We start from the raw sequence: 24,720 nt of genomic DNA on the forward strand, positions 1-24,720 counted from the left end.
GGGAGGTCCGGGGCCCCGCCGCTGCCGTCGCAGCCTCATCGACGCGGCTCTCTGTGAGGAGAGGGCCGCCGGAGTTCAAAGAAGGCCGCGTAGGCCTGATGCCGTGATCCACCGTCACGTGACGGGGGCGGACTGCGCGACGCCGCCCCCGCCGCTGCAGGATTCAATCTGTGAGCCGCGCCCCCGCTGGCCGCACTGCCATTGGCGGCTGTGGGCGCGCCTCTGCCGGATCCCTCCCAGATGCGGAGCTGACGGGGAGATCTGCCGGAGTCCCCGTAACGCGGGACTCCCAGCCGACATCTGTGGGCCCGGTCCCGAAGCCTTAGAGACCGGCGCAAGGGCCTGAAAAAGGCCGAAGACACAGGTAATCTCCGGGGAGGAGGGCGGGAGGCCCACAAGGCCCGGAGCACGCCCCTCCCCCGGGGAGATCCAACGTGAGGCCCCCTTCGACCCCAGAGCGTGACTGAACTGGACCACGGTCCCCCTTCACGAGGTGCCCCACGGGGAGAAGGGTCCAGCAGGTGCCTCAAAGACTTGCCATGTGTTAAAGCGCTATTGATTCCTGGATCACTACGTTATGCTGGAGGGCCACATCTGACGTGTTATTGATTCCATAATTGAAGTGCGAATGTTCTGCCAGATGCAGCGCTATGTGCAGCACTAAGTCTAATAACTCTATTTGAGGTGCTATGAAATCGCTATGTGCAGCACTAAGTCTAATAACTCTATTTAAGATGCTATGAAATCGCAATGTGCAGCGCTATGTTTAATAACTCTATTTAAGGTGCTATGAAATCGCTATGAGCAGCGCTATGTTTAATAACTCAATTTAAAGCGCTATGGAATTTGCTGTGCTGTGTTTGACCACCAGATAGTGCGCTTAATTTCATACCAGGTCTAAGATATTTATGCAATGCCAATCTAGTCATGATGAAATGTTTTGACCCTAACGTGATGTAGATAAAAACTGATTGGTTTCATTTGAAGGAAAAGAAAAACATGATAGAAGGAAAGATAAAGCTTTTCTAATTTTTCTAAATTCTCTGGTGTAGTGTCGTTTTTAGTGGTGGTACGCTGGAGTGCTGAGGTGAGTGGGATGCAAGCACGACATGTTACTCTGGAATGAGGCCTTTCCACTTGAGCCAAGCTACCCTAGGACTTTAGGTCCAACAGACATGAAATCCTATTCTGCGCTTGACGTTCCCGTACCTGCCATGCTAAAACTTTACCTGCAAAGTCACTCTTCTCATATACATTTTGGAGATATGCTGAGTTAACAGTGTACCTTCTGGCACAATAATGCTCCTGCATACACATTCTCACTTGCCTCAGTGCCAGTTTATTAGTATTAGTTTTATTACAAAAATAGTGCACATTTGCCCGATTCACATCTAATTCTAACCTTGACCTATGTGCCTTTATGCATTTGCTTTGTGTTATCTTTTTGGAAGTTATATAGCCACGTACGGTTGATTTAAATGCCTCCCAAATGATCTCTATCCTTGCTGCATTATTATTAGTCTGAAAAATACTTATTTCACTATGTAATTTTATGCACCATTCTTCATCTTCCAAATTCACCTTATTTAAAAAAACAGAAGTTCCTAATACACGGATCCCTGACACTACCATCTTTACCAAAGCTTGGTCCGAAATACCATTCTGGATGTGCGTAAAACTATTTAATTTCAGATTTTGAGAGAAGAGGATATAATCTAATCTGGCGGCATATTTATATTTTGCCAAAAACAGGAATATTCCCTCCTATTTGTATGTTTTCTCTCCGTAAGTCCATCAGATCCAGCCCCCGCATACATTCCATCAGTAAACTCGCAATTTGTGGTTTATTCTGCTTGTGTCTGTTAGAAGATAACTTCGGATTTTGAAGAAGATTAAAATCACCACCTATAATCACAAATCCAGGAATACACGGCAATGCTTGGTATAATTCTAAAAAAAGTACTGAATTATCTAAGATCGGTGCACAGATTGTGGCTATAGTGAGTTTGGAATTATTAAGTAAACCGCTAATTAACCCCCATCTATCTTCTGTATCAGACTGGGAGAAAGTGATTTGAAAAAGGAAATGCTTATTAGCAAAAATTGCTACCCTTGTATGTGCGGTGTTTGCAGATTACACATATTGATAGCCTGCCCATTACCTAAACATTTTAGATATAGATTCCCTTTTATCCATATAATGCGTCTCCTGAACAAGCACAATATCCGAGGAGTGACTTCTCACCCCCTCATCTATAGCCTGAGCTTTGCTTTTGTTATTGAGGTCATTAAAATTGAAGACGACAATTCGTATGGAATCCTTATGCAACTATATTTAAAATCACAGTAGCAGCAAAGACCTGCCAATTTAACTTAAAGTATAGAGCAGATAACAATCTGGAGCATATTATCTTTACACGTAGTAAAAATCTATTGCATATTTCCTGACAGTGTTTAATAATTCCTAACCTTATTGCACATTCCCTCACAAACAATATAAAATTGTCTTCCCAGCACTTTCTGCGACTTAAAGTGCAAAATGCATACTAAAGTGCCTAATCCACTCAAGAATAAAGTGCATTGTTTCACATTAATTATAACAGTTTGTAAAAAAGAAAGTGACTGAGTGCATTATTTTAGACAAAAAGGCCACCTAGGCTAGCAAGTAAAAGTGCATCATGCAGTACATAACGTGTTTTACATTTGAAATCTTTCTTAACCATTCTGCATAAAAAATACAACATTCTGCAAACCTGTAATCTTCCATAATCATTTATAACCAATCGTTCTACTGCAATTGCATCATTTCGAACTTCTTTCCAGCATATTTAAACTCTAAAGGATAGTTGTGAACTCTCCCATTTTTCTCCCCTGCTATAACCCTGCGCCCCTCAACCCCAACAAAAACCACCCCCCAGTGCACCCTGAGTGAGGATAGCCCACACAACCTCCCTCTCACCTTTGAATCCCCTGATTGGCGTTGCACCCCTTAACACCCTGCACAACTGCACATTATCATGGATGACGTCTTTCATATTTGCATTCACCGGAACTTTTTCAAATTGCACAGCACCGTGCATATGTCAGAGTTTGTTTGACAATTTTTAGGCCTATGTCATCCTGAATGGTCCTAAAAGAGGTCTTATGATTAGATTAGAGATGTAGTAGAGAATAGTTCCTGATCATACCCAGGGCAGTTTCTTAGGGCTTCCAATGCACAGCAGCGTATCAGAGCGCTAATGAGATAAAGCTGTGTACCCAAGTTCACACTGTGTGTCAAGCAATGAAACATGGACTAACATTGGGGCAGCAGGTCTTGGATCCACTGTCTTCAACCCAGAGCCAAACACGTTCCCAAGTGCTGCATTTCAAAAGATTATATCCCTCTTGCTGAAGAGTCCCTATAAGTACTGAATGTAAGTAACAAATCCACTGCAGTGCTTCCCACCAACAAGGCGCTGCAATTCATGGATCAAAAGAAGGTCTTAAAGGACAATACTACTGTCTAAGAGAATGCTGAAGGTTTCAGCTACTAGTTCATACAAAAACAGATAGCTGCCTTCTTTTCCATTTCAAGCATCCCCCTGCACTCCAAAGGCCATCTTGTTTTTATGGACTATTTGAGGTGGGTAAGTATCCATCTCAAGTATTAATCACAATCCACATCAGGGTGAACCACTAAAGAAACATGAGATCATCCACTGGAAGGATGGGACAGAGCAGACAGGCTTAACTTGGAGGCAATGCATAAAGTATTTATGCAGTACTAAAACAGTAATATAGTCGAAATCCAAAATAATAAAGATCCCAAAATGAATTAGGAAATGGGAATACAATGTAATAAACAAAATGGTACCAAAATGACAAACAATACAATAAGGGGAACTGGAGAAATGAACATCTAAAGTTTTAAGTAGAAATATTGCCAAGAAGCACAAAGTGCCAATGATAATCAATAGTCTGGGTCCTAAGTGCAATTTGGCACGGACTGTTGAGGTCGAATACATCACAGGGAAGTGCACCCCAAGTGACATCTGAAAAACCCCAGCAGGCCTGTCAAGCCAGATGTGACATTCAAGAAGAAATGTGACACTTTATTGTCAAAAAAGGATCCTCACACCACTACTCTGCATATTCAATCAGGTTCAGATGGCACATCTCTGCCCATTCAAGGTCAGACTATTGTTTGCTCCTGGCAGACAGTTCTCACCTCAATCACATCTATTCAAATGCTAATTACTGGCTGGAAGAAGTTGGAGGGCAAAATGGAGATTTAGGTTCCAAGGACTTCAGGCAGGTCAAAGGTTCAGTTTCAGGTGGTTCAAAACTCAGCTGCAAGATTGCTCTGCCAGATTTCTAAAACATCTTCCACCTCTAGTGCCCTGAGAGATCTGCATTGGCTTAGGATCGAAAGCTGTACCAAGTTTAAAGCCTTGGCATATATGTTCAAGATCAAGGCCGGGACAGCCCCCCAATATCTGCAAAATCTGGTTCATCCCTACCAACCCTCTCGTTCGTTACACTCTTCTACCCAGGGAAAATTCTCGATTCCCAGAGTCAAGCTTACGAGGACGGGGGGGTCGCTCGTTTTCCTACTTGGGTTCTTCCCTGTGGAACTCTCTCCCCATAACACTTCGCAGTGAAACAACATATACAAACTTTCGTAAACGTTTAAAAACTTGGCTATTTAATCAGTAATTTTTCATCTCTGCTGCTTCTGTTTCTTCAGGCCGGCGCTAGGAAACCCTTGTCGGGTAGCTGTGCGCATAACATAACAAAGGTACATTTCTAAGAGTCCCTTTTCTAAAATAAGTATTAGAAATTCTACTTCACCAGTGAATTGGGCCTGTGATAAATATTTAAAAAAGTCCAAAAATTAATTTTATAGCTTTTTCCTAGCCAAAAATCACATTTATTAAACTTAATATTGTATCCCAGTGCTCTCCTATGGAACAGCGAGCCCTGCTACAGTGAAAATAGCTTATAGGGTCTTTTCACTGTAAGGACGTTTAACATAAAACATTTACATGTCCTACTTTTAAATACCATGCACCCTGTCCTATGGCCATTAAGGTCGACTTAGGGGAGACTTATTAATATTAAAAAGGAAAGTTTAGGCCCAGGTGTGGCTGGTAGCCTTTGAAAGTGGTGAGGCGAGTGAAGTCCCCCACCGCTTCCAAAAAACAAAACACCCCACACTCATAAAGCCCAAAATAAATCCCCCTCCAAAAGCCCAAATAAAATCATAACCACTAACTACAAAAATAAAACATAACCACTACACTTACATTTATTACACATTTCTAATAAATAAAATAAAATGGCACTTACCCATGGGCTGTGCATCCTTCTCCGTGTTCTTCTGCAGTCTGTTGCACAAAGAGTTCCTAACCAATCCAGACACTGCTCTAATGCAGTTAAGCAGCATGAGAGAAGCATCAGGATTGATGGAGCCTGCCTGAAGGCCTGCGTTCGTTCTCCACCAAGCTGTCTAAGATGGCTGGGTTGAAGAGCTGCAAAGTGCGCAAGTCAGGCTGGCCGTCATAAGCCAGACAGCCAAACTGACATGCGCACTTTGAAGCATCCAGTCAGCCACTGCTCCAGTCCTCTTTGCTACCAATTGGCAGCAGAGGACACCCCCCGCATTTCTCCCAGCTGGGGGGCAGGCTGGCAGATGTGGCGCGCCTTGGTGAAAAATAAAATGGCAATTAAATAATTTCATTGTCATTTTATTTTTCACATTTAGTGTGGCTCGCAGCAGTTGGACATGCCAAACTCCCCCGCCCTCATTAAGAAACTGCAGCTGTTTAGGCCTGTCAAAAGGGGGTTATTTTGGCACGTCAAATTTGCAGTTTAAAACTGCACAGCAAGGTTACAGTGGCAGGCCTGAAGACATGCTTTGCTGTGCCACTGCAGTGGATGGCACAATAAGTGCTGCAGTCCACTGATAGCATTTAATTAACAGGCCCTGGTTACACTTGGTAACGTATTCTACGGACTTAAAGGCACATTAAATAAATCACTCAGGTGTTTACCAATCTTACCATATTAAAAGGAGGAGCACACAGATGTTACCAGGTTAAGTGCACGGAGTTCTATAGCCAGCAAAAATAGGGTTCAGAAAAATTATCTGGGGGTGACCCTGCAGGAAGGGCAAATTCCCAACACTATTTAAGTCCACAACATACGTTCATTAAGCTGAAACACCTCTTAGCTCATAGACAGTGGAAAATTACTACCCCAGACAGCAGTTGGGTAGTTCCAATTCCCTTTATGTGGTCTTTGTTACATTTTTCCGTATACATCAACATAAATTTTATTACACAATAAAAAAAGTCCCTTCGGCGTCCAATACAGCCAGCTGCAAAGGCTCACTGGCTGTGTGGAAATGAGGCTGTTGATTACACCTGCTCAAGAAGCAGAAGGCAAAAACGTTAACATTAAAGAGCAAAGAATAAGAAACAAGTACATTGTACCCCCAAAGAAGTATTGCGGTTTAAGGATCCATTAACGTAGCTTCAGAGTTAATGCTGGTTTGGGATCACTGAAAATATAGATAGACTGACTATCTTCTGTAAGATATTGAAATGAAGCCCATCACTTGGCTGGAACTCTATTATAATGTAGTTACTCTTCTGGACCCTGGCACAGGTACATGAGGTGGCTAGTAATCCCTGGTTTAAGCAGACGTAATTCTATTATATATATAAAGCTTACCTGACAAAGCAATGCCTGCACAGGGTCTACCCAGAGAGACCAGTTGGATGCCCACTCTGCCACCCCAGTTCAGACATGGCCATATGCAAATCAGTCTGACCCTGTGCCTCATGGGAACAGTCCAGCCACTGGATTCAAGCAAGCCTGGCTGAAGACGGCTGAAATGCCAGAAACCGGTCCTAGGAAGCTTGTTTCCGGTCCAGGGAAGACATGGCTTGGCAGTTCGGGCTGGACTGTTCCCATGAGGCACAGGGTCAAGACTGATTTGCATATGGCCATGTCTAAACTGGGGTGGCGTAGTGGGCAAAAGAACGATGGATTTAACCCAGATCTCTTGACTGGGGGAGAATGTCTGCATTGTCAGCATTCCGTCCATCATTTTTTTGTTGTAACGCTTTTCGCCCTAAGTGGGATGGGTATTCCCAGACGTGGGACCCGTGCTCACTACGCCACTCGAGTCCAGCTATCCTGGCTGATGACGGCTAATAGCCAGAAACCGGTCCTAGGATGCTTGATTCCGGTCCAGGGAAGACATGGCTTGGCAGTTCGGGCTGGACTGTTACCATGAGGCACAGGGTCAAGACTGATTTGCATATGGCCATGTCTAAACTGGGGTGGCGTAGTGGGCAAAAGAATGATGGATTTAACCCAGATCTCTTGACTGGGGGAGAATGTCTGCATTGTCAGCATTCCGTCCATCATTTGTTTGTTGTAACGCTAGAATGAGATTAGGGCATGGCATAAAGAGGAAAAGCCTAAGGCTGAGATACTAGCTTTGCTGAGTCGTATCATTACTTACATGCATTCTCTCATCCCACCCAGACGAGTAGATTGAGATGTTAGCAGTATGTCGTCAGAAGAAAGATTAAAGTGTGTCCGGTTTTTTCACTTGGTTTGAAGGGGTGTTTCTGGATTTTAGTGGACAAGATTTGTTGGCAGAAGGGGGTGTCCGGTTGTTTGTTATCAGATTTGTCACTAACCTGCTTCCCGAGATCGCAGCTAGGTTGCAGGCTTCTGAGAGCACCTTCTGTGATATTGAGTATGGCTCAGTACTGTGAGCATAGGGAAAATGAGGAGAAGGAAAAGGTGGAGAAGAAAAATAAAGAGTTGAAAACTAAGGTACTAATGCAGTAGGCAGCGAGGGGGTCCAGCAGGGGACGTGGCACTGGTCCATCCCAATTGTCGCGTGGCACTGGCAGAAGTGGCATTCCTGTGGGGCCGAACCAGTGTGCGTATTGTAAAAAGGGGGGGACACTGGTGGAGAGAGTGTACGGAGTTGTTGCAGAAGGTTGCGGCCCCCAGAGGTTGTGGTCCTAGTGGACGGGGTCATGGTGAGAGTGGTCGTGATGAGGTCCAGGCTGGTGCATCCTCGGGTGGTCGCTCTGATCAGAACTATTTTGATGACCCAGGGGAAGGCAGTACTATCACGATGATTATGATCTGGAAGAGGTGACAGAGATGTCCTATAACTAGGCAAGCCAGGGACAGGGTGAGGGACCAGTTCAAATACCTGTAGATCAGCGTGGTCCTTATGTCACAGCGGATTTGCATGATTCGGCAAAAAAAAAAAAGTGGATACAGGTGCAATGAATAGCTCTGTTTCTCATTCTCTGGTCCCTGGGGCAGCTCTGTCTGGCCATAACAATGTCTTGGTAGATTTTTCAGGCGTACCGGTTGTGAGCCCCATTTTCGAACCTCTTCCTTTGACTATTGGCCCATTTCAGGTCACTTCCTTCAGTTGGCGCCCGGTCACTTCCTTCAATACAAAAATAGTTAAGATAACAACATGGTGGGAGTCTTGGCGTGTTTGTGTGCATTGATAACCATAACTTCTGATTTTCAGTGGTCTTGTCTTCATGGTAATGTTGCATTATAGTGCTTTTAATCTTAAGTAGTTTCAATGTTACCACAAGTGAAAAAATGGGAAGAGCTAATTTATTGTGAAGGGCATTAGAAAAGTACAATCACCACTATTATCAGTGCACAGCATGGCCTTTTAGCAGTCCTGTAGCTGCCAGGGGCTCTACTATGAGGATAATTTGGGGACTATATCTTTCCACCTCAGCTTCTTTAGAAAGATTATGGGAATCTGAGAACTGTATACCTAATGTAACTGTGAGGCCTGCACCCTTTTCTCTTCCAGATCCCTACGTGAAGATCTACCTGATGCAGAATGGCAAGAGGCTGAAGAAGAAGAAAACCACAGTCAAAAGCAAGACACTCAACCCTTACTTCAATGAGTCCTTCAGCTTTGAGATCCCCTTCGAACAGATACAGGTGAGATGTTCTCTTGTACTAAGCATGGGAAAAGACCAAATGTACGGAAGGGGGTGTTCATTCAAGGACTACCATCTGCCTCTGCTGGGAGAGCAGTTGGATTCATCAAAACTTGGCTGATGCCATAACCCAGTAACAGGGACCTCTAGAACAGTTTCCATATTTCTCCCTCACGATGGCACCTTTCAAACCCAAAAGCTTCTCGATAGAAGTCTGGTGTTGATGTACATTTCTGAATACGTTCGGTTTCCTTGTTATCACTGCAACCCGGTAAAATTTTAAGTAGGGCTAAATGTGGCAATTGGATGAAATATCTGTAGCACCTCGCCTCACATGGTGTCTTCTAAGTCTGCATTGTGGGAGGTGATACGCCTGAATGTTGAAAAGACCATCCTGGTAGCACTGGGTCGTTCAAGGTCAAGAAGAGGACCTATGGAAGTGACAAGTGTCACACTCCAGAGGCACACACCATAGCTTGTGAACTCAAGGGTTGCGCACGCATACACTCTTTTGTGGGAGTCGTACACAGTTTGTTGTATAAAAGTAGAGAGTATTTATTTAACCAGTAATCATCAGTGTGTCCGGGCCTACAATGAAATGATGGGTTTATGAGCTAAGCATCAGAGCGTCCATATTAAAAGCAATCACCTGAATAGGTCGGCACACTTTTAAGGAAATCAAAGGAGTTCCCACCTGGCCCAGCCCCCAGGTGACCAACAGGCCCGGAGTAGTCACATGTCAAGTCAGCTCCGGAGTGTGACTATCTCTGCTCATCTGCCTATCAGGTGAACAGCAGCCACCAATGTCCCTGATTTCCCACAGACAACTAAGTAGACAGAGTAGAATGCACGGGTTGTATGTCCTCACCATTGTGCTCCTACGTGGCGGAAATCCAGCTGGTGTGTTCCACTCCGTGTTTAGAGTTTACTTCAGGGAATGGAGGAATCTTATTTCCCTTTAAAGTATAAATCAGACCCTCTTTTTGAGATTTGGTTATCTCACACTAGAGGTGGCCAAGCCAAGAAGTTAACAGTGAGAGCCGAGCCAGAGCAGAGACAAAGGCTTGTCTTGGCTCCAAGAGCCTGTGCATGAGCCGAGCCACATATATCGTGCAACAAACAGCAGTACAAATATGAAAGAGTCTCTACAAAATTCATTTTTTAAATTTCTTTAACATGTGGAAGCATTCCACCCAAGTATACATGATTATATCATTGCATCGATAGGCGTTCATTAATAGTGATACTTTGTATACGTTAACTTAGAATAATCTGTGTCACCCGCCCTGACCATAATGTCATTTGTGAATTTAGAGGCAAGTCAGTGTGTACCCACCATGTGGTCTAGATTCCTATTGTACATGGAGCCATATTATAGCCCATTGAATCAAACACAAGAGGTCTCGTACAGTACACATTTTGAACCCACAGATTTAAATGTACTCCCATATGTAAAAATCCAGAAAAAGGAGGCTCTGGGAAATAAAATATTTGCATAGGGTCACACAGGTTTTTTGAAGTGAAGAAGCCGAGATTAATTTGGTTTCATAATATGCAGCTCAGTCACACAGTGGGTATCTCTTTACACTCCTTCCTCCATTTTACATGAAAAGTCATTGCCTTGTCTTTACTTCTTGGCTCCTGAGGTTAGGCAGTGGGTGGCAGGCAGAAGTTACGTGAAAGCTTGCTTGTTTTGGGCTGAATGATCCAAAGGGACCTCAAGCTGAGCCAGAGCCAGGCATCTGGCGTGAGCTTTCAGTTCCCCCTCCCCTGCCTCTACCTCAAACCTCATCCATTCAACATCTTTGTGAAACATCATCTTCTACCACATGCCTCTTTCTTTTCACATTCTCTCTCCACGACTTAGTCATGCCCCCATTGTTTGATATTTTACATTGATTGCTGTGATTTAAACCATTCTTGTAAAGTGGTTTCAGTAAATATCCTATTCAGGCAACGCAGCACCTACTCTGATTAACTCTCACTTTTTCACTTTGCAGAAAGTTCAGGTGGTCATCACCGTCTTGGATTATGACAAACTGGGCAAGAACGAGGCAATTGGGAAGATATTTGTGGGTTGCAGTGCCTCGGGCACAGAGCTCCGCCATTGGTCAGACATGCTGGCAAACCCCAGAAGGCCTATTGCACAGTGGCATCCACTGAAGCCAGAAGAGGAGGTGGACCAGGCAATTTCCGCCAAAAAGTAGAACGTCACAGTCCAGAATAACCTAAAAGACATTTTTAAGCGACCCAGAGCTATCGATACCTCAGTTATGCAAGGTTAGAGTTTTTTTCCATTTTGATTATGAAATATTCCAGCTTAAAGAGAGTGGACAGATTCTGAGAGGGAGTCAAGTGGACGTGGTGCAGTTTGGGGCTGTCCAATCCATTCTTCACAAGGAGCGGAAGACTTAGCTGCATATTCTAGAATGTTTCCTGTTGTAGGTTCTCCCTCTCGTCTCTCCACTTACGTTGACCCAAGCCGAACAACTGACCCTGTTAAATGGCAATGCTTCTTGTTTCTTGAACTCTTCCCTGCCGCATCATGTGCCACATAATTCAAGACAGCCCAACCATCCAAGTTGACCAGATACACTGTGCTTGTTTCAGAATCGACCACCCAGGGGTGACTTTCATCTGTGCCCAAGCACTGACCTTTGTTTGCGCAAATCCGAGTTGAAGTCCTTCCGGGAAGGCTGTCCAATGGGAAATGAGAAGTATCTGAACAACTGTCTGACTTTGTTTTAGAGAAACCACAACACAAAGTAATTTTAGAAAATTTGGTGAGCTGAACACCTTCTAAAAAGAGAGGAAATACTGAAGGATCTGGGGTTCCTTGAATACTTCAAGACTTTTTCAGAAATCAAAGTTCCAGACCATTAGAACATAGAGTGTCTCCTTTTGGTCGCACAGGAGGCTGGGCAGACGAAGCGTGATGCCATTCTTGCTAGTAGTGTTAATCCTAGGTGATTCAGCAGGGGTCTAAAGAGCAGAAAGCAGACACTATGGAACATACGCCACTGGTTGTCCTTTTGCAGGGTTTTCTACTCTCCTCATACTAGAGTTGTAAAATTGGGAGTTGAGTGCTATATGTGTGTGTGCAAGGAAATTACTGTGTGAGTTATGTCTTCACTCTACAACTTCCAGGTCAGATGAAAATTCAAGCTAGGACTTCCAGGTCTTGTGCATTTACTTTCAGGACTTCCAAGTCAGGAGTATGTTCCTCACTTTCAGGTCAGATGTGTCGACTTTAGGACTTCCAAGTTAGCAGGGTGCCCTATAAGATTTATGGGGTCACATACTTCCTTCCTATGATTAAGTCTTACATGTCCAAAACGTCTAGACTGCTGACTACTTAAACAGCAGGACGGCTCACTTAGCTAGTTCTTCCCATTCACATCTGCTGTGAGATGTAGGTTACATGCTTGGATCCTGGCAAGACCAACGAAGCCTTCCATCTGTTCAGAGTAGGTACATTGATTACCATTACAATGGGTAACAGTAATACCTGTTGGTTAGAATATTAACAAACAGTGGAAGCGTGATATGAGGTGCAAAAGTGCGACATAACAAATTATATTAATATTGGATAAGAGGTGGGTGTAGAATGACTTTCCAAATTGTGTTTGTGAAGAATGACTCACTGCTTGGTGTACCTTTGGGTTAGGTCTAGGACTTCCGGATCAGCATGAAGTTTCCCTTCATTAAGCGTTCCGGGTCCAGGCAAGACCGCTCTTGTGACTTTAGGAAGTTTGGCATAAATTAGCCCCTTCTAATGGACTTCGGTGTCCTGCTCATCCCTGCTCATGGATATGAATATCACTTGAGTCAACTGTAGAACAATGGAGTCTGATGTACATGCTATTGTGTTTGTGTGTGACGTCACGTGTGCCTGTTTTGGGATTTGCTGGTCAGGGTCAGCTGAGCTTTCTTTGCGTTTCTCCATGTTGAGAACCCGGAAATGGCAGTGGTCATCAGTCGTCCATTGAGGTGCTGGCAACCTGATTCAAAAGACACAAAGGCACCAGATGCATAGGCATGACTAGGAGGTTTCAGTGTTCTCTTTTCGACTCGTTATTAATATTAAAGATACATGAGATGCTATAACCAGGGTACAAGCTACTGGAACCATCGTATGCTGTATGCTAACCACCAGGGCAGCATGAAGAGCAAGGCTGCTGAGACTTGGAGAAATGCTAGGGAGCCAACAAGAATGTAGCGCCCGACTGACTTTAGGAGCATCAATTGTGACCTTCTGGCGAGTCGATTCAAATTCATCAAAAACGTAAAACACATTTCAAACTGCTGAAACACAGCTCTGCAGCTTCAAAAGTGAGGCCATTGCACAAGCTCAGAAACGTGTTCACAATTGTTGAGACTGTATGGTGGAGCTGGCCTGCTGGTGAATACTAGATGAGACGCTGTACATGACAAGCTCAGGCTGGATGTGGCCCACTTGGGAAAGTTACCCAGATTGTAATTTACGGCATAGGTGCTGCAATCTACCATAGAGATACACCTGGCCCAATAAGCCACCCATGAAGCAATTTCTGGGAGACTAGAGTGATGCTAGGCTGCAAAGAGTTTGAGTTGTTACACTGTCATCATCACGCGCCAAAGTGTGAGACTATCATGAGAACGTTGCAGCTGCCATACACGGAAACATTTCATGGTATTCCAGATTTATTTTCGGTGCTTAGGGGAGAGCCCCAGACCATCATATGATCATCTGCCTACATTCCTGTGTAGATTTTGCACTGTATAGGGGCTCTGGGGCCAGTTGAAGGTATGGTTTGCACTCGGTAATGCCTTTAGAGGCAGTGGGGTACGAGGGTTTATGCTTTTCTAGGGTACAAGACTACCAGAATGTTGAGATACACACTAGACTATGGCATCAAGACCAGCACGGTGTTTGGGGTTTCCGTAGAAAGGGGGCGCCAAAATCGGTGTAAATCGAGAGTTAATCTGCATGGGGGCCTCTGGGACCAACAGAGGTAGTGGTTAACAATGGACTGGAATAGCAGGAGTCAGCAAGTGTGTGTGCGCACCAGACCACAGCTGCCAGCAGAATATATGAGTTTTTGCTGGACAGGGAGCACTAGAGTGGGCAGGAGATGTGTTTTTACAAGAGATATGGGGCTAGAGAGTCAGCAGAAGGTGTGCATTTACACTGAATATTGAGCTTTTGAGTCAGCAGAAAGTGTGCATGTACACTGAATATTGAGCACTGAAGTAAGCAGAAGGAGTGCATTTATACTGAATATTGAACACTGGAGTCAGCAAAAAGAGTGTATTTACAATTAATACTAAGCTTTGGGGCCAGCAGAAGGAGTGCATTTATACTGAATATTGAGTACTGGAGTCAGCAAAAAGAGTGTATTTACAATTAATACTAAGCTTTGGGGCCAGCAAAAGGAGTGCATTTATACTGAATATTGAGCACTGGAGTCAGCAAAAAGAGTGCATTTACACAGAATATTGAGCTTTGAAGTCAGCACAAGGTGTGCATGTACACTGAATATTGAGCACTGGAGTCAGCAGAAGGTGTGCATTTACACTGAATGATGAGCTTTGTAGTCAGCTGAAGGAGTGCATTTATACTGAATATTGAACACAGGAGTTAGCAAAAGGTGTGCATTTACACTGAATACTGAGCACTGGAGTCCGCAGGAGTGCATTTACACTGAATGTTGAGCTGTGCAGTCAGCAGAAAGTGTGCATGACACTGAATATGGTGCACTGAAGTAAGCAGAAGGAGTGCATTTATACTGAATATTGAGCACTGGAGTCAGCAAAAAGAGTGCATTTACACTGAATATTGAGCTTTTAACTCAGCAAAATATGTCAATTTATACTGAATATTGAGCACTAGACTCAGCAGAAGGAGTGCATTTACACTGAATGTTGAGCTTTGGAGCCAGCAGAAGCTGGGGTTTTAAACTGAATACTGAGCACCGGAGTCCGCAGAAGGACTGCATTTACACTGAATACTGAGCACTTGAGTCGGAAGAAGGTGTGCATTTACAATGAACATTGAGCACTGGAGTAAGCAACAGGTATGCATTTACACTGAATACTGAGTACTGTAGCCCACGGGAGTGCATTTACTGTGAACATTGAGCTTTGGAGTCAGCAGAAGGTGTGCATTTACACTGAATATTGAGCACTGGAGTCAGAAGAAGGAGTGCATTTACACTGAGTGTTGAGCTTTGGAGTCAGCAAATGATGTGCATTTACACTGAATATTGAGCTCCAGAGTCGGCAGAAGGTGTGCATTTACACTGAATATTGAGCTTTTGAGTCAGCAGAAAGTGTGCATGTACACTGAATATTGAGCACTGAAGTAAGCAGAAGGAGTGCATTTATACTGAATATTGAACACTGGAGTCAGCAAAAAGAGTGTATTTACAATTAATACTAAGCTTTGCGGCCAGCAGAAGGAGTGCATTTATACTGAATATTGAGTACTGGAGTCAGCAAAAAGAGTGTATTTACAATTAATACTAAGCTTTGGGGCCAGCAAAAGGAGTGCATTTATACTGAATATTGAGCACTGGAGTCAGCAAAAAGAGTGCATTTACACAGAATATTGAGCTTTGAAGTCAGCACAAGGTGTGCATGTACACTGAATATTGAGCACTGGAGTCAGCAGAAGGTGTGCATTTACACTGAATGATGAGCTTTGTAGTCAGCTGAAGGAGTGCATTTATACTGAATATTGAACACAGGAGTTAGCAAAAGGTGTGCATTTACACTGAATACTGAGCACTGGAGTCCGCAGGAGTGCATTTACACTGAATGTTGAGCTGTGCAGTCAGCAGAAAGTGTGCATGACACTGAATATGGTGCACTGAAGTAAGCAGAAGGAGTGCATTTATACTGAATATTGAGCACTGGAGTCAGCAAAAAGAGTGCATTTACACTGAATATTGAGCTTTTAACTCAGCAAAATATGTCAATTTATACTGAATATTGAGCACTAGACTCAGCAGAAGGAGTGCATTTACACTGAATGTTGAGCTTTGGAGCCAGCAGAAGCTGGGGTTTTAAACTGAATACTGAGCACCGGAGTCCGCTGAAGGACTGCATTTACACTGAATATTGAGCACTGGAGTCAGAAGAAGGAGTGCATTTACACTGAGTGTTGAGCTTTGGAGTCAGCAAATGATGTGCATTTACACTGAATATTGAGCTCCAGAGTCGGCAGAAGGTGTGCATTTGCACTGAATATTGAGCTTTTGAGTCAGCAGAAAGTGTGCATGTACACTGAATATTGAGCACTGAAGTAAGCAGAAGGAGTGCATTTATACTGAATATTGAACACTGGGGTCAGCAAAAAGAGTGTATTTACAATCAATACTAAGCTTTGGGGTCAGCAGAAGGAGTGCATTTATACTGAATATTGAGCACTGGAGTCAGCAAAAAGAGTGCATTTACACAGAATATTGAGCTTTGAAGTCAGCACAAGGTGTGCATGTACACTGAATATTGAGCACTGGAGTCAGCAGAAGGTGTGCATTTGCACTGAATATTGAGCTTTTGAGTCAGCAGAAAGTGTGCATGTACACTGAATATTGAGCACTGAAGTAAGCAGAAGGAGTGCATTTATACTGAATATTGAACACTGGGGTCAGCAAAAAGAGTGTATTTACAATCAATACTAAGCTTTGGGGCCAGCAGAAGGAGTGCATTTATACTGAATATTGAGCACTGGAGTCAGCAAAAAGAGAGCATTTACACAGAATATTGAGCTTTGAAGTCAGCACAAGGTGTGCATGTACACTGAATATTGAGCACTGGAGTCAGCAGAAGGTGTGCATTTACACTGAATGATGAGCTTTGTAGTCAGCTGAAGGAGTGCATTTATACTGAATATTGAACACAGGAGTTAGCAAAAGGTGTGCATTTACACTGAATACTGAGCACTGGAGTCCGCAGGAGTGCATTTACACTGAATGTTGAGCTGTGCAGTCAGCAGAAAGTGTGCATGACACTGAATATGGTGCACTGAAGTAAGCAGAAGGAGTGCATTTATACTGAATATTGAGCACTGGAGTCAGCAAAAAGAGGGCATTTACACTGAATATTGAGCTTTTAACTCAGCAAAATATGTCAATTTATACTGAATATTGAGCACTAGACTCAGCAGAAGGAGTGCATTTACACTGAATGTTGAGCTTTGGAGCCAGCAGAAGCTGGGGTTTTAAACTGAATACTGAGCACCGGAGTCCGCAGAAGGACTGCATTTACACTGAATACTGAGCACTTGAGTCGGAAGAAGGTGTGCATTTACAATGAACATTGAGCACTGGAGTAAGCAACAGGTATGCATTTACACTGAATACTGAGTACTGTAGCCCACGGGAGTGCATTTACTGTGAACATTGAGCTTTGGAGTCAGCAGAAGGTGTGCATTTACACTGAATATTGAGCACTGGAGTCAGAAGAAGGAGTGCATTTACACTGAGTGTTGAGCTTTGGAGTCAGCAAATGATGTGCATTTACACTGAATATTGAGCTCCAGAGTCGGCAGAAGGTGTGCATTTGCACTGAATATTGAGCTTTTGAGCCAGCAGAATGTGTGCTTTTACACTGAATACTGAGCACTGGAGTCCACAGAAGGAGTGCATTGACACTGAATGTTGAGCTTTGGAGCCAGCAGAAGCTGGGGTTTTAAACTGAATACTGAGCACCGGAGTCCGCAGAAGGACTGCATTTACACTGAATACTGAGCACTTGAGTCGGAAGAAGGTGTGCATTTACAATGAACATTGAGCACTGGAGTAAGCAACAGGTATGCATTTACACTGAATACTGAGTACTGTAGCCCACGGGAGTGCATTTACTGTGAACATTGAGCTTTGGAGTCAGCAGAAGGTGTGCATTTACACTGAATATTGAGCACTGGAGTCAGAAGAAGGAGTGCATTTACACTGAGTGTTGAGCTTTGGAGTCAGCAAATGATGTGCATTTACACTGAATATTGAGCTCCAGAGTCGGCAGAAGGTGTGCATTTGCACTGAATATTGAGCTTTTGAGTCAGCAGAAAGTGTGCATGTACACTGAATATTGAGCACTGAAGTAAGCAGAAGGAGTGCATTTATACTGAATATTGAACACTGGAGTCAGCAAAAAGAGTGTATTTACAATTAATACTAAGCTTTGGGGCCAGCAGAAGGAGTGCATTTATACTGAATATTGAGTACTGGAGTCAGCAAAAAGAGTGTATTTACAATTAATACTAAGCTTTGGGGCCAGCAAAAGGAGTGCATTTATACTGAATATTGAGCACTGGAGTCAGCAAAAAGAGTGCATTTACACAGAATATTGAGCTTTGAAGTCAGCACAAGGTGTGCATGTACACTGAATATTGAGCACTGGAGTCAGCAGAAGGTGTGCATTTACACTGAATGATGAGCTTTGTAGTCAGCTGAAGGAGTGCATTTATACTGAATATTGAACACAGGAGTTAGCAAAAGGTGTGCATTTACACTGAATACTGAGCACTGGAGTCCGCAGGAGTGCATTTACACTGAATGTTGAGCTGTGCAGTCAGCAGAAAGTGTGCATGACACTGAATATGGTGCACTGAAGTAAGCAGAAGGAGTGCATTTATACTGAATATTGAGCACTGGAGTCAGCAAAAAGAGTGCATTTACACTGAATATTGAGCTTTTAACTCAGCAAAATATGTCAATTTATACTGAATATTGAGCACTAGACTCAGCAGAAGGAGTGCATTTACACTGAATGTTGAGCTTTGGAGCCAGCAGAAGCTGGGGTTTTAAACTGAATACTGAGCACCGGAGTCCGCAGAAGGACTGCATTTACACTGAATACTGAGCACTTGAGTCGGAAGAAGGTGTGCATTTACAATGAACATTGAGCACTGGAGTAAGCAACAGGTATGCATTTACACTGAATACTGAGTACTGTAGCCCACGGGAGTGCATTTACTGTGAACATTGAGCTTTGGAGTCAGCAGAAGGTGTGCATTTACACTGAATATTGAGCACTGGAGTCAGAAGAAGGAGTGCATTTACACTGAGTGTTGAGCTTTGGAGTCAGCAAATGATGTGCATTTACACTGAATATTGAGCTCCAGAGTCGGCAGAAGGTGTGCATTTGCACTGAATATTGAGCTTTTGAGCCAGCAGAATGTGTGCTTTTACACTGAATACTGAGCACTGGAGTCCACAGAAGGAGTGCATTTACACTGAATGTTGAGCTTTGGAGCCAGCAGAAGCTGGGGTTTTAAACTGAATACTGAGCACCGGAGTCCGCAGAAGGACTGCATTTACACTGAATACTGAGCATTTGAGTCGGAAGAAGGTGTGCATTTACAATGAACATTGAGCACTGGAGTAAGCAACAGGTATGCATTTACACTGAATACTGAGTACTGTAGCCCACGGGAGTGCATTTACTGTGAACCTTGAGCTTTGGAGTCAGCAGAAGGTGTGCATTTACACTGAATATTGAGCACTGGAGTCAGAAGAAGGAGTGCATTTACACTGAGTGTTGAGCTTTGGAGTCAGCAAATGATGTGCATTTACACTGAATATTGAGCTCCAGAGTCGGCAGAAGGTGTGCATTTGCACTGAATATTGAGCTTTTGAGCCAGCAGAATGTGTGCTTTTACACTGAATACTGAGCACTGGAGTCCACAGAAGGAGTGCATTTACACTGAATGTTGTGCTTTAGACTCAGCAGAAGGTGTACATTTACACTGAATATTGAGCACCAGAGTCAGCAGAAGGTGTGCATTTACATTGAATATTGAGCTTTGGAGTCGGCAGAAGGTGTGCATTTACATTGAATATTGAGCACTGGAGTCAGCAGAGTGTGTGCATTTACACTGAATATTGAGCACTGGAGTCAGCAGAGTGTGTGTGTTTACACTGAATATTGAGCACTGGAGTCAGCAGAGGGTGTGCATTTACACTGAATAATGAGTACTGGAGTCAGCAGAAGGTGTACATTTGCTCTGAATATTGAGCACTGGAGTCAGCAGAATGTGTGCATTTAGACTGAATACTGAGCACTAAAGTCAATAGGAGGAGTGCATTTACACAGAATATAGAGCACTGGAGTCAGCAGAAGGTGTACATTTACACTGAATATTGAGCACTGGAGTCAGCAGAAGGTGTGAATTTACACTGAATATTGAGCTCTGGAGTTAGCAGAAGGTGTGAATTTACAATGGATATTGAGCTCTGGAGTCAGCAGAAGGTGTGAATTTACAATGGATATTGAGCTCTGGAGTCAGCAGAAGGTGTGCATTTACAATGGATATTGAGCTTTGGAGTCAGCAGAAGGTGTGCATTTACACTGAATATTGAGCACTGAAGTCAGCAGAAAGTGTGCATGCACACTGAATACTGAGCACTGGAGTCAGCAGAAAGTGTGCATGTACACTGAATACTGAGCACCGGAGTCCACAGAAGGTATGCATTTACACTGAATTCCAAGCACTGGAGTCAGCAGAAGGAGTGCACTTATACTGAATATTGAGCACTGGAGTCAGCAGAAGGAGTGAATTTACACAGAATATTTGAGCACTGGAGTCAGCACAAGGAGTGCATTTACACTGAATACTGAGCACTGGAGTCAGTCGAAGGACTGCATTTAAACTGAATTTTGAGCTCTGGAGTCAGCAGAAGGTGTGAATTTACACTGAATATTTGAGCACTGGAGTCAGCACAAGGAGTGCATTTACACTGAATACTGAGCACTGGAGTCAGTCGAATGACTGCATTTACACTGAATACTGAGCACTGGAGTCAGTCGAAGGACTGCATTTAAACTGAATTTTGAGCTCTGGAGTGAGCAGAAGGTGTGAATTTACACTGAATATTTGAGCACTGGAGTCAGCACAAGGAGTGCATTTACACTGAATACTGAGCACTGGAGTCAGTCGAATGACTGCATTTACACTGAATACTGAGCACTGGAGTCAGCAGAAGATGTACATTTACACTGAATACTGAGCACTGGAGTCCACAGAAGGTATGTATTTACACTGAATACCAAGCACAGGTGTCAGCCGAATGAGTGCTTTTACACTGAATATTGAGCTTACGGGTCAGCAGAAGGTGTGCATTTACACTGTAATTGAGCCAGTCAGTCAGTCAGTCAGTCAATTACTTTATTCGATGCTTATAGTGTAAGATCATAAAAGTTCAGATAAAAAAAACTATTTAAAAACATCAATCAATCAGTGCAAAATCGGGGATTATATACATGTCAATATAAAAATAATAAAAACAGAGTTATAACAATCACAGATAAGAAAACCAGTCACCAAAAACTGTTTAAAATTAATTTGCTAGTGTTGTGCTGCCGCCTGATCTTCCATGATTGAATTAAGAAAAGACGCCACTGAAAGGCAAACCATAGGATTGGGCAGAGATTGCAAAAAGAACATTGCTACCCGACATTGTTTAAAATAGAGATTGCGCATCATAGGGAAGATACGTCTTTTGCGTGGTTCCCTGTAGAATTTGCAGAAAAAGAAAATATGTAAATTTGACTGCACAGACGAACCATCGCAGGGACAAGGGGGTAAATCATTTATAGAATAGATGCCTGCAGGGTGTGCCCGCATACACGGGATAAGATTTAACCGGAATCTAATTAGAAGGAATCTGTGTCGTAAATTTGTCACAGTAAAAAGATACAATGTCCCATCCAGATGCTTCGAACCTTCAAGGTATAATTTTACCAACACCTTTGTGCAGTTTTTTTGCAGTCTAGCATCTGCTCTTTGTTTAAGGAAGAGGGCTTTTAGCTCCCGTGTTGAGATGCTCATACAATCCCTGGGGGTAACAAATAGACGCTCCAAGCCTAAGAAGGAGAGAGTAGATTTAATGCACAAAATCCATGGAATCCTATAGGCATTATCCATGGATAGACAATCTTCAATTCGTTTTTGGGTAATCTGAATGGACTCCCTTCTCCATATGCAATGTCACAAGATAATTGGGCAGTAAAATATATAAGTGGTCGTGGTAGCAATTACTTGGAAAGAACAACCAAAAATTAGAATAGCGCAACGCAATCCACACTGTATGATTGTTAAATGCCTTAATCAAATTTAATAGTATCTCCAAGGAGGCATTTAGAATGCGATTCAAATTCAAAACATTTCATATTTTGGTAACACAGTTGCTCCAGTATGTTGCGATGCAAAAATACAGTGCTCTTAGTGATTAAAGAGGGAGGAGAAGTGGGTAAAAAGTGGTGGATGAGTGAGAAAAGGACAAGGAAAGGATGTTGTGACATATATACATCATTTGTACATAGTATAGGACCTTTCCGGCCTAACACAGATCAATAGTTCCTGGATAAACACATGGCTCTAATATACATGCGTATTTCACAATTTTGTCTTTAGAGTCTGTGTAGAAGTAGAACTGTCCTTTCCTTGTCCTTTTCTCACTCATCAACCACTTTCTACCCACTTCTCCTCCCTCTTTAATCACTAAGAGCACTGTAATTTTGCATCGCAACATACTGGAGCAACTGTGTTGCCAAAATATGAAATGCTTTGAATTTGAATCGCATTCTAAATGCCTCCTTGGACATACTATTAAATTTGATTAAGGCATTTAACAATCATACAGTGTGGATTGCGCTATTCTAATTTTTGGTTGTTCTTTCCAAGTAATTGCTACGACGACCACTTATATATTGTACTGCATTATTGACCCAGGTCGTGTAGTTTTTGTGGGTTACCCCATTGAAACTCAACACAAGATAATTGGGGCCACAGAGATTGTATCAGACAAATATGGGACCTTCAATTCTGTATGGGTGATAAAGTTAGAACAGCTCACGGGGAGGCCCGTTAATTTTTTTCAAAAGGTATCCTCTATCACTTAGAGGGCACTGTAATTGAGCACTGCAGTCCGCAGGTTTGGAGTTACATATGATTGTGAGCACTGCAGTCAGCAGGTTTGGAGTTACATAGGATTGTGAGCACTGCAGTCAGCAGGTTTGGAGTTGCATTGGGTTGTGAGCACTGCAGTCAGCAGGTTTGGAGTTATATAGGATTGTGAGCACTGCAGTCAGCAGTTTTGGAGTTACATAGGATTGTGAGCACTGCAGTCAGCAGGTTTGGAGCTGCATTGGGCTGTGAGCACTGCAGTCAGCAGGTTTGGAGTTACATAGTATTGTGAGCACTGCAGTCAGCAGATTTGGAGTTAGCACTGCAGTCAGCAGGTTTGGAGTTACATAGGATTGTGAGCACTGCAGTCAGCAGGTTTGGAGTTACATAGGATTGTGAGCACTGCAGTCAGCAGGTTTGGAGTTATATACGATTGCGAGCACTGCAGTCAGCAGGTTTGGAGTTACATAGGATTGTGAGCACTGCAGTCAGCAAGTATGGAGTTGCATTAGGTTGTGAGCATTGCAGTCAGCAGGTTTGGAGTTATATAGGATTGTGAGCACTGCAGTCAGCAGGTTTGGAGTTACATAGGATTGTGAGCACTGCAGTCAGCAGGTTTGGAGTTACATAGGATTGTGAGCACTGCAGTCAGCAGGTTTGGAGTTATATACGATTGTGAGCACTGCAGTCAGCAGGTTTGGAGTTACATAGGATTGTGAGCACTGCAGTCAGCAGGTTTGGAGTTGCATTAGGTTGTGAGCACTGCAGTCAGCAGGTTTGGAGTTATATAGGATTGTGAGCACTGCAGTCAGCAGGTTTGGAGTTACATAGGATTGTGAGCACTGCAGTCAGCAGGTTTGGAGTTGCATAGGATTGTGAGCACTGCAGTCAGCAGGTTTGAAGTTGCATAGGATTGTGAGCACTGCCGTCAGCAGCTTTGGAGTTGCATTGGGCTGTGAGCACTGCAGTCAGCAGGTTTGAAGTTACATAGGATTGTGAGCACTGCAGTCAGCAGGTTTGGAGTTGCCTAGGATTGTGAGCACTGCAGTCAGCAGGTTTGAAGTTGCATAGGATTGTGAGCACTGCCGTCAGCAGCTTTGGAGTTGCATTGGGCTGTGAGCACTGCAGTCAGCAGGTTTGGAGTTACATAGGATTGTGATCACTGCCGTCAGCAGGTTTGGAGTTGCATAGGATTGTGAGCACTGCAGTCAGCAGGTTTGAAGTTGCATAGGATTGTGAGCACTGCAGTCAGCAGGTTTGAAGTTGCATAGGATTGTGAGCACTGCAGTCAGCAGGTTTGAAGTTGCATAGGATTGTGAGCACTGCCGTCAGCAGGTTTGAAGTTGCATAGGATTGTGAGCACTGCCGTCAGCAGGTTTGGAGTTGCATTGGGCTGTGAGCACTGCAGTCAGCAGGTTTGGAGTTACATAGGATTGTGAGCACTGCAGTCAGCAGGTTTGGAGTTGCATAGGATTGTGAGCACTGCAGTCAGCAGGTTTGAAGTTGCATAGGATTGTGAGCACTGCCGTCAGCAGGTTTGGAGTTGCATTGGGCTGTGAGCACTGCAGTCAGCAGGTTTGGAGTTACATAGGATTGTGAGCACTGCAGTCAGCAGGTTTGGAGTTGCGTAGGATTGTGAGCACTGCAGTCAGCAGGTTTGAAGTTGCGTAGGATTGTGAGCACTGCAGTCAGCAGGTTTGAAGTTGCATAGGATTGTGAGCACTGCCGTCAGCAGGTTTGGAGTTGCATTGGGCTGTGAGCACTGCAGTCAGCAGGTTTGGAGTTACATAGGATTGTGAGCACTGCAGTCAGCAGGTTTGGAGTTGCGTAGGATTGTGA

The 24,720-nt window shown here is 43.6% G+C and overlaps 1 protein-coding gene across 1 annotated transcript in view; it reads left to right on the forward strand.

Annotated features, from left to right (window-relative positions):
- The window catches only part of SYT2 (synaptotagmin 2), a 73,209-nt gene extending 51,199 nt beyond the window's left edge, over positions 1-22,010 (forward strand). Inside the window, exons 7-8 of the mRNA XM_085644694.1 lie at positions 8,861-8,994; positions 10,994-22,010. Of these exons, the coding sequence (XP_085500820.1) occupies positions 8,861-8,994; positions 10,994-11,200 (341 nt within the window). The 3' untranslated portion in view covers positions 11,201-22,010. The remainder of the gene's footprint in view (positions 1-8,860; positions 8,995-10,993) is intronic.
- Positions 22,011-24,720: the final 2,710 nt, after the last annotated feature.

Source organism: Triturus cristatus, chromosome 1_1 (genome assembly GCF_964204655.1).
Source record: "Triturus cristatus chromosome 1_1, aTriCri1.1, whole genome shotgun sequence".
In the NCBI taxonomy this organism is placed as follows: Eukaryota; Metazoa; Chordata; class Amphibia; order Caudata; family Salamandridae; genus Triturus; species Triturus cristatus.